The sequence below is a fragment of the Neolamprologus multifasciatus genome, chromosome 6, assembly GCF_963576455.1.
Source record: "Neolamprologus multifasciatus chromosome 6, fNeoMul1.2, whole genome shotgun sequence".
Classification (NCBI taxonomy): Eukaryota; Metazoa; Chordata; class Actinopteri; order Cichliformes; family Cichlidae; genus Neolamprologus; species Neolamprologus multifasciatus.
The window spans coordinates 462,687-472,737 of NC_140444.1; the positions used below are offsets into that span (position 1 = coordinate 462,687).

At 49.7% G+C, this 10,051-nt stretch overlaps 2 protein-coding genes across 3 annotated transcripts; one reads left to right on the forward strand and one right to left on the reverse strand.

The window, feature by feature from the left end:
- Positions 1–1,477: 1,477 nt before the first annotated feature.
- Positions 1,478–3,515, forward strand: dpy30 (dpy-30 histone methyltransferase complex regulatory subunit). 2 transcript variants are annotated; one of them, XM_085163942.1, is made up of 5 exons: positions 1,478–1,605; positions 2,328–2,368; positions 2,442–2,489; positions 2,575–2,717; positions 3,370–3,515. In XM_085163942.1, the coding sequence occupies exons 1-5, from the start codon at positions 1,596–1,598 to the stop codon at positions 3,440–3,442; spliced, it is 315 nt and encodes a 104-aa protein (XP_085020068.1). In that variant the 5' UTR covers positions 1,478–1,595; the 3' UTR covers positions 3,443–3,515. The 2 variants fall into 2 exon arrangements, with proteins under 2 accessions (XP_085020068.1, XP_085020069.1); XM_085163943.1 differs by lacking the exon at positions 1,478–1,605 and adding an exon at positions 1,613–2,105.
- An 836-nt stretch (positions 3,516–4,351) lies between these two features.
- psen2 (presenilin 2) lies at positions 4,352–9,100 on the reverse strand. Its single transcript, XM_085163938.1, has 10 exons — positions 8,963–9,100; positions 8,669–8,874; positions 8,453–8,594; positions 8,293–8,360; positions 7,980–8,200; positions 7,795–7,893; positions 7,271–7,330; positions 7,102–7,188; positions 6,909–7,024; positions 4,352–5,620 (listed from the first exon to the last, which is right to left on the reverse strand). The coding sequence occupies exons 1-10, from the start codon at positions 9,098–9,100 to the stop codon at positions 5,465–5,467; spliced, it is 1,293 nt and encodes a 430-aa protein (XP_085020064.1). The 3' UTR covers positions 4,352–5,464.
- Positions 9,101–10,051: the final 951 nt, after the last annotated feature.

Sequence of the window (10,051 nt, forward strand, 5' to 3'; positions counted from 1 at the left end):
GAAGCTAAGCTCGTTGCAACATGGCAAATTGAACCTCCCCCACCCTCATTCAGATCTGGCCTTTGGAACTATTTTGGTCTTCATGTGACGTATGACCCTGAAGGTAAGCGCGTCATGGACTAAAGTAAAACAGTATGTTGGATGTGCCAGCAATGCTCAATTACATGAGTGGGAACTAGTGCGTTAGCGCAGTTAGCTCGTTAACGTGTTGGCCGTCCAGCCCCACGCACGGGGCGATCTGCGGTAGCTCGTTAACGGAGATTTGCCGTGTTGTGGCGTTAACGTCATTTCAGATTAATGCTGACAGCACTAGTGGGAACAACGAATATGACTGCACATTTACTCCGACATCATCCTCGTGCAAAGACAAGTGGAAGCAGACAAAAACAAGCACGCATGCTACAAACTTTACCCGAGTCATTTAGACAGCCGTTAGCACATGATTCTCCTTATGGGGACCTGATATGTTTAATATGCTGCTGAGAATATAGCCCAGAAGAAGCGTATAGTATAGCTTTTATTTTGGAAAGAGACATTTCTCTGTAATAAACTCTCTTTTCCAAAGATGAGTGATTCCTCAATCAGATAGATTATTTTATTATTTTGTTGTTTCAGCAACATTAAATTTAAAAACTGTACTTTTGATTTAAAATATATATTTATAATTTTAATCAATGACAAATTAAAAAAGCATGAACATCTTTTTGTATCGAAAAAATATCGAACCGTGACACCAAAGTATCGAACCGAACCGAACCGTGAATTTTGTGTATCGTTGCACCCCTAATATTTAATGAGTCAAACTGGTTTAAAATTCGGTCTTTCTTAAAAAGCATGTTTTAACTTCTGATGACCGAGTCAGGATGATCCGAAGGTGGGGCCCAAGCCTCAGGCTACGTTCACACTGCAGGCGAAAGCGCATCAAATCCGATTTTTTTGACCCTATGCGACCCATATCCAATCACGGTATGACAGTGTGAACGGCACAAATCCGATATTTTCAAATCCGATCTGGGTCACTTTCGTATGTGGTGCTGAATCTGATACATATCTGATGTTTCTGAAAGCTGCTGTTTGATGGTCATGTCGCATTAAATCCGTCTTTTACGTCACTGACACAAGACAGACGCCAATTATCAGCGCCGGAGAAGACATCGTGAACGCTTCCTGGCCATCCCGTGAAACTGTTGGGAAGACAACGTTGGAGAAACGTGAACATTTTATTTGTACTGTATAATCTGCAGATTCTGACAGAAATCTGCAACTATCCTTTGAAGCACCACTCCTCTAAAACAGCAATAAGGATCATTATTTACAAATTACTTCAGATGATTTTGTCTCATTTAAAATGCTGTCTAATAAAATAAAACATACTAATTAAATTAACCTTGTTTTATTTTGTCTGTGCTTTCTTTTGATGACAACCGTTCTTCCTGAGTTATTTCTATGCGCTTTGTATATACGAAATTATATAAATGATACAGAAAACCAACAGTATAATTTATTGTGTCAAATTATGAATAAATAATGGGTATTTTATTTTGAAGTGCCGCTGAGGAGACCGGAAGCATTGGTACGCCGGATCCACAACAAACATGGCGGACGGTAGGTTGATTGTTGGCCATTGATGGCGTTTTTCGGCGTTTTTTGTTGTAATTCGGGTTCTTTGCTCCGTGTTTCCGGTTGATTTCGTTGTTTAATGGTCGCTTTGAATCTCAGCAGGTCGGTTTCCGCTTCATGAGAAGTTAATTTGGCAGAAAAGAAGCGTTAATGCGGGGCTAAGCTAGCCCGCCTGCAGCGCGGCGCAGGCTCGGTGCCGATAACGGAGACACAGCCCGGGAGAAACGAGCTGAGCCGCGCTTTGCTCCACAGGCTTCCTCTTGGAAACAAAGACGTTCAGAGATTTTCCTTCGATGGCGTTAATTCCGCAAACAGACTTGAAGATGTTCCGTTTAAAGTTCATCTACGCCAAACTCCATTCAGAAAATGTCCATTTCTGCAACTCTTCACTTCTCTGTATTTAAACGGGTGGATTTTTGCACCTGTTTGTTATTCCTGAGCTTTTTTATCAATCCGCCGGGGTCAGCATCGATACAGTTATAGATGTGAGTTAGTTTGTGCCAAACTTAATGGAAAAATCAGCCACTTTATGCTCGTCTACCTGGCAGCACAGAGGGGAAACCATTTGTGTGGAGCTGAAATGGTTAAATCAGTCACGTGTTAATTGAATCAAATACAAGCAGGATTGATAAATGAATCGTTGGGGTGCTCATGATGTCTGTGCAGTAGCTGCACGCAGTTTTCAGCAGCTCTTCTTTGTGTTTCAGATCACACAGAGGTGGAGCAGTCCATGGAGGGACACACACCTGTGAGTAACACACACACAAACACACAACATGTGACCTGTTTCTCTGATCAAAGTGTTTAAAATCCTCCTGCAGGTTTCTGAAAACCCACACGCAGAGTATGGCCTGACAGACAACATCCAGGTAAAACACACACAGACACACACAGCCCTGTGCTTGATGTGAAGCCTGCCGCAAACTCCCAGCATGCTTTGCTGCCGCTCCTCAGAGGACGGTGGAGAACGAGAAGGCGAGCGCAGAGAAGATGTCGAAGCAGAAAGTGGACCTGCAGGCGCTGCCGACCCGGGCGTACCTGGACCAGACGGTGGTCCCAATCCTGCTGCAGGGGCTGTCGGTGCTCGCCAAGGACAGGTACACACACGCACACAGAGTTGGCAGCTTGTGACCAATCAGAAACATGGACATGTCTACCTGCAGCAGAATCAGAGTGAGCTGCTGTGTTTCAACATTTATTCATACAGACTGACGTACTATTAGCCCGAGTACAGATGGGCGGGGCTATAAGTGTTTCCAGAGCTCAGGAAGTGCGGAGCTGCTTCCTGGATCGGCGCTCCGGTGTAGAAGAAACAAACGCCTCGCTGGATTCTGAAATTTCAAACCATGTCCTCCCAAAAAGAGCAGCAGAGGTCTGTTAACACATAGTGAGTGAAGAAGAAATACCCAGTGCATCATGGGAATCCCCAGCAGCCTACACCTATTGCAGCATAACTACGCAACCCAACAGGGAAGCAGATCCTCAGCAGTAGTTTGTAATTCCGTGCTGGGCGACAGCTTCTTGCTTCTTGTTTAATGGCGCTCTGATTGGCGGCGGCAGCGTGGTTGACGTGTTTGCCGCGTTGAACCTCGTCCATGTCTGTTTTCCACTCAGACTCCCAGAAGTGCTTCCGTGCGCTGCTGTGACCTGCAGTCTGCGCGAGCTCATGTGTTCATGTGTGAAAATGTTGAACTTCCTGGTCTCACTCTGCCTGAAATGCCTCCGCTGAAGGTTTGTTTCCTCTTTCAGACCGCCGAACCCCATCGAGTACCTGGCTGCGTTCCTGCTGAAGAACAAATCCCAGTTTGAGGAGAGAAATTGAAGAGCCTCATTGGTCAAAGCTCGTTTCTGTTTGTTTTCTTTTTTTTAATTAAAAATAAAGGATGTGAAAAACATACTGGGCTCTGGGCTTTTATTCTGAAAGGCTTATTCTGCTCTGTGAAAAGTTCTTTCAAAGTTAAAGAGAAAAATTTGTTAAATGGGGTAAAAAGATGAATAAAAACCTGAAACCTCATGAAGAGCGAGGAGGTGACGTAAGATCACAGCAGTTTCAGGAAAATGCTTTTAAGAATTTGTAACTTTAATTTGTACGTTTAAAAACAAAATTTTCAAATATGAGATTTGACTGAGATTTAAATATGAATGTTCTGGATGTTTGAGGGGGAAATGGGTGCGAACATTTGTTTAATGAAGTTTCCAGACAAATAATCTGGACCTAAATGTAAGCTTTAAAAGACGAAGTCAGTTTGACAAGAAAAATAATTTTAATTGTAAGAATGAAAACACTGAATACACGACAGGAAACCAAAATCAGGAGCCAAACAAGGCTGAAAAAACAGATTATAATAAACTTTATTGCACAAAAACAAAGAACTGGAACATTTAAGACCTGCCCAGGTAGTGTTAAAGCTACAGCAGATTATTAAACATGGAATCATCCAGAAAGCAGGACACCTGCTCCGTCTGTACGGCGTCCCGTCAGGCCCAAAATTCAGTGTTTCTGTTTGCGTTCAGAAAACATTAAAAAGAAAACGGCTAAAATAAATATTAAAGTTATAATTAGTCAGTTAAAAAAGAGCAAATTTTGTTTTCAGTTTGAAAATCTGAGCGGTGCTGCCATAAACGCACAAAAACATCCAGCTGTATGCTTCCTGTCTGCACAGGAAGTGGGAAACTGTGTGAGAACACTGTGCACGCCATCGGCTCCTAACGAGACGTTCGCAGTAACCACAAGCTCACGATCTGAATGATGTCACTGAGAGGGGAGAAACCCAACGCACTTGTTTATGAGAGCAGCCAATCAGAAAAGAGCCAGCGTAAACACCAGCTCGTTTCAGACAGGCTGGCTGCACTGAGGTGCGGTGTCAGGTAAAGAAGGATGATTATGAACTGGGAATCATGCAAAGCTGCTGTGGGAGAATCAAAACACTGAGCTGGAAACGAGCGTTTCAGCTTTCATTAACAGCAGCCTAATTATGTCAACGTTACTGTTTCCAGCTGTGCTCACGGCGCAGACCCACGTGTGACCTCTGACACTGACGCTACAGTGACGCTGTGGGCGCGGCTGCAGCTGTTAATGATGAATTCGTTCTATGTTCATGTTTATAAATGTTTCAGTGAGGCGGCATCGCTGACGTACGCAGCCCCAAAGACTCAAATACAAAGACAGGAAATCCAGTTTGCACTTTTATTTTTTCCCTTCTCGATCAAAAATTAAATCCCGTCTTTTGTTTCATTCCCAGTTCACTGCTAACATGAACTGTAGCGAGTCTCCTTTAGGTTTACCTGCTTAATTAACGATGAAATAACAAAATAATAACAAACACCCTTCTGGATAAAAGCGTGTCAGCAGGAAATACCCAATCACAGCGCTCAGCAGCTGCTTCAGACTCCTCCCACTGCACTTTTTAGATTTGGCCTCTCAGGGTTTCATGTCATGGCCCTGAAGCGCTTCACTCAAAGTCAGCTCGTCCCTCAGGTAAGTTTCATTAGGTCACATGACCCAATCAGACGTCCCACCTGTTTCCTGAAGTTTGAGCGACGAGCTTAAATTAAGTGAAGAATGACGGGAACGTCAGCCAATCACAGAACGTCGTGGTGACATCACGGCTTCAGAAACATGACAGAGACTACAGACAGGGTTTAAATATCAGTCAGCAGGTGACGTAGAAACAACCTGACCAGAAACAACCAGGTCACAGCCACGCCCACCTTCCACACACTCTTACATCAGTTCCTGTGGTCTGAGGACGAGCGCAGGAAACAATCTTTGTGCGTTGCATCAACAAAAGGCAGCAGTCCAGCGAGATAACGAAGAGGGGGGTGGGGTGGGCGGAGCTTTGTCTCAGATGTAAAACTGGTGAGCGGCCAGGTTGTCCATGAAGGGCTGAACCAGGAAGTCCGTGGAGAAGTAGAAGACGAGGCCGAAGGTGATGGAGATGGGCAGCGCCGGCAGAGCCTTCTTAAAGATGGCCAGCAGCAGCAGAGTGAGGCACAGACCCTGAGACAGAGGCACAGGTGAGACAGAGGCACAGGTGAGACAGAGGCAAAGGTGAGACGCAGGTGAGACAGAGGCGCAGGTGAGACGCAGGTGAGACAGAGGCACAGGTGAGACAGAGGCAAAGGTGAGACGCAGGTGAGACAGAGGCACAGACCTTGAGACAGAGGCACAGGTGAGACAGAGGCACAGGTGAGACGCAGGTGAGACAGAGGCGCAGGTGAGACGCAGGTGAGACAGAGGCGCAGGTGAGACGCAGGTGAGACAGAGGCGCAGGTGAGACAGAGGCGCAGGTGAGACGCAGGTGAGACAGAGGCGCAGGTGAGACAGAGGCGCAGGTGAGACAGAGGCGCAGGTGAGACAGAGGCGCAGGTGAGACGCAGGTGAGACAGAGGCACAGGTGAGTGCAGGTGCAGTTTTAAGTGAGGAAGTCCTGCGTGCCTGACGAGGACCCGCGCAGCTCATACGATTAGTTTTACATGTTTGACGTCGGCTCCTGTTGATCTCAGGTGGAAACGTTTTACTTTTCATGTTTCATTAAACTCACCTGTGATCGAGGATGGTGTGATGACAGAGGGCAGACAGGCTGTAACTCAGAGCTGTGAGGCGGAGGCGGGGTCGGGACACGCCGCTGTGGTGGATGAGCGCGGGATTTATCTTTTTTAGAGACATCGAGATCCTTCAACGCTGTGATCTCGAAGGATCGGTCTCAACTGATTGAACTGGTTGTAAGTGAGAACCAGTGCATTCAGGTCCTGGGCTGTGTGCGCCCCTCGCCCCCGCCCGCCCCTCGCCCTGGTTACCTGTTTTCTGTCCTGTCTGCGGCTGTGGTCGGCGTGGTTTCATCTAAAAACGGTCGGTGTGTGCTGTTACTCTGACCCAGCTCAGCTGTATCCTGTCACCTGACCCTCCTCACAGCCCCGCCTCCCCCGATCTCGGCTTCCTACTGTAAATGCGTTTAAATGCACGTCTGTCCAAAACACAGAACACGCCAACGTTTTGTTGCGTAACTTGTGACGTTTGTCTTAATAAATCAAAGTTAAGACTCTGAATCATAACGTCTGACACAGGACATTTTAACGTCTCCTCTTTGTGACCACGAAGCTGTAATTCCTGCGCCAGCCCGAGCGCACGCCAGCCCGAGCGCACGCCAGCCCGAGCCCACGCCAGCCCGAGCGCATGCCTGGCATCGCGGACGTCAGATTCTCGGCACACCTGATCTGGGTTGGCGTGACCGTAGACGCTGAGTTTGTTGCGGCGTAGACATTAGGGAGTCAAACGTAAAACTTACGATGAGAATGGCAACGAAGCAGGCGAGCGTCGTGTTCCAGTCGCCCCCGGTCGCCGCGGCTTTTCCAACCAGGACGCTGTAGAAGATGAAATCGCCGAGGCCCAGCTTCACGCCTCCTGCACACACAACAGAGACGCGTCAGAGAATTGCAGACCGCCATTAACCTCGGACAGCTGAGCGACGGCGGACTCACTGTCCTCCTCCATCTCGTCCTCTGGAAGCAACCTGGAGTGTCTGCTGGGAGGCTCCGCCCTTCCGTCGCTTTGCTCCACCTCCTCATCTGAAAAACAAAAATGGCGTCCGAGCAGCAGTATTAGTTCTGTGGATGAACACACGAGTGTGGAGATGTTATGATACCTGACCTGGTTCAGAGCGCTGCGTCTCATTGGGGCTCGCCATCCCCACCGTCCACACCATGGCGGCTGAACACAGAACACAATGAAAGGTGATGTCATCGCGCTGCGATTCCTTATATGGTTTTAGATTCGACCCGAGGATCGTGATCGCCTCAGGACGTAAGAGCGCCGCAGCGGCTCGACGTCAGAGTCTGAATCTGGTTTCGTTATGGCGGAAGTTATCACGCGGCAGCGTCACGGCCAGGAAGCCCTCATGAACTCGCGCTTCATGACGGGAACGTCTAAATTTACGAGTCGGGATCGAAAGGTTCCAGGAAGTGCTTCCCAAAAACTTTCTGTTTCTGAGTTTCCCTTCGAGCTCGTCTCTGAGGCGCTTCCTCCGGGCGCTGCGAGACCTCGAAGGTTTGACCTTTAGCCGCATGTTCCTGAAACCTTCCTCTTCTAACGATCGGAGGAAACAATCACAAACATCAGACAAGCTGCAGAGCCGTTATTGATCGGCGCTGATCGAGAACAGTGGGCGCACTCACAGGAGTAGATGAGGGCGGGGAAGATGGGCTCGTTACGCTCCTGAGCCGTTTCCACCAACATCCTGAGAGGACCTTTAGGACTGAGGACGGCCACCAGGTCTGCAACAGCACAAACAGAGCAAAGCATGATGGGAAAACTGAGAGCAGCAGCGCCGCTCGGAGCTGGCAGGGAGCTCTCCACTCACCGTAGACGGAGATGGCACCCAGGATGACCCAGGCCGACCACTCGGGCAGGTATTTGATGAAGACGAGGGCCATGAGGGCGCTGATGAGGATCAGGTAGGCCTGCTGCAGCTGCAGCGGCCCCTTCCAGTGGATGCAGATCATCCCCACCGCCCCGAAGTTCCAGATGATCACGCCCACCGTCGGGTAGTCCATCGCCAGGTTGTACGTCTTAAACACCTCCCTGGAAATCGGAAAAAGCAGCACGAGCGTTGAGACGCTGTGACAAGCGTTCTGCATCGCGCTGCGGCGTCAGCATCCAATCACAGGACTCACCCCAGGTACATGAAGCTGAACCAGAAGAGCAGCATGAGGGAGGACAGGATGAGCCAGCCGTGGATGAACTGAACAAACACATCAAAGCGTCACTTCCTGTACAGCACGCCGGTCCTCGAACGGGAGAGACGGGTGAATACGAGGAGGAGGAGGAGCTCACCTTGTAGCAGCGATACTTGTACAGGACGACCAGGAAGATGGTCATGACCACGATGACGCTGATCATGATGATGGTGTTCAGGACGGAGTTGAGGAGGCGGCGGCCAACGGAGGAGGTGTTCTCCGTGAACGGCGTGTAGATCCTGCGGAGAAAAACGTCACAGTTAGCTGACAGGGGAGGAGGTGGCGGCGTGTGGCGGCAGGAGCGAGGACCTACAGCTGCTGGTCCGTCTTCTCCGTGTAGAAGCTCACAGACTTGATGGTGGCAACCACGACGACCATGCATAGCGTGACGGGGATGAAGAGCATGATGACGTGCTTGGCGCCATACTTCAGGGTCAGCTCTTCTTCCTCAGCTTCCACCTCCGGATCTGACCCGCCGCCGTCTGCAGCGGCCGGCCCCGGCCTCCTGCTTATCCCCGCCTGCACCAACAGAGGGCAACACATGGCGTCAGCGCGGCGGGACGCGTGGGAACGAAACACTGGAGAGACTCGGTGAACGGAAACTGACCTTTAACCTTTTGGTTGGCGTGCCATTGGGGGGCGTGAGGTCTGAGTCCGGTATGTAGGAGGGGAGCGCGGGAGACTCGGACCGGACCAAGGCCGACCTTTCGTTGTAGATGTCTTCATCGCTGTCGGAGGCGTTCATGGCGTTCTGACTCTACAACAACAGGAAACAGCACAAATCACCTGACAGGGCGAAAACCCGACGCAGGAACGTGATGACGGTCCACGATGGCGGTCCACGCCTGCATCTGGCCCATTTCTGACCACGACAAACACGCCTACGCTTTTTAAAAAACCTTTATTAACCAGCAGCTGAGGCCTGCAGTTCCTCTGGCGTCCAGCAGGGGCAGACTTCGGTCTCTGTAGGTGATTTCCTGCTGCAGCTGCACCTGACGAAGCTGTTTAAATCGCAAGCTTAAAGTTTGCATTATTGGGGGCGTGGCCTGTTTGACTGACAGGTGGCTGTAGCCGTCTGTCCCTCTGATGGACTCGTGTCCATCGGAGCGTCTTCAGCTCGGCTACACCGTCTCCAACCTTCGGTAACGCTCGTCTCCACCCGTGGATGGTGGAGCGCGGGAACCACCACCTGTCACCTGTACTTCCGAGAGCCCCTCACATTAAACCCGAGTTCATTTTTTCTCCTCCGCTGATGAATTCACGGCATTACCGGATCTGTCCGCTTCAAACCAGACCGGCTTCGGTGCGACTGACTGCGGCACAAAGTGCGCCTTTTCCGCTGTGACTGCGCGTTAACGGGCGGCTCTGTCCGCACACGGAAGCCATCGGAGCGATCGGTGATCGATAACAGCCAGAAAAAGCGAGTTTACCTGGATCCCAGCGGAGACACCACAGCAAACACCGAGCAGAAGACCCGGAAGAAGGCAGTCAGCTGACCCGCACAGCACGTGACCTGCCGCTACGTCACAGTATAGTTTATTGGCGGTTGTCAAAGAGCAACATGGTGATTACCGGAGTGGACCGACATGTCAACAACATCAAATAAGTTCAGATCCTCCCAAACAAACGAGTCTGTGTTAAAAACTTTCACAGTTTCACGTCAGCGCCGAGCTTTCTGACCAGCTTTCAGCAGCTC

Coding starts and splice junctions, on each gene's coding strand:
- dpy30 (XM_085163942.1), top strand. Junction 2,369..2,441: donor CCATGGAGGGACACACACCT/GTGAGTAACACA, acceptor ATCCTCCTGCAG/GTTTCTGAAAACCCACACGC. Junction 2,718..3,369: donor TCGGTGCTCGCCAAGGACAG/GTACACACACGC, acceptor TTCCTCTTTCAG/ACCGCCGAACCCCATCGAGT.
- psen2 (XM_085163938.1), bottom strand. CDS start 9,100: ATGAACGCCTCCGACAGCGATGAAGACATCTACAACGAAAGGTCGGCC. Junction 7,331..7,794: donor CCCCGCCCTCATCTACTCCT/GTGAGTGCGCCC, acceptor TTCTGTGTTCAG/CCGCCATGGTGTGGACGGTG. Junction 7,189..7,270: donor GACGCAGCGCTCTGAACCAG/GTCAGGTATCAT, acceptor TTTGTTTTTCAG/ATGAGGAGGTGGAGCAAAGC.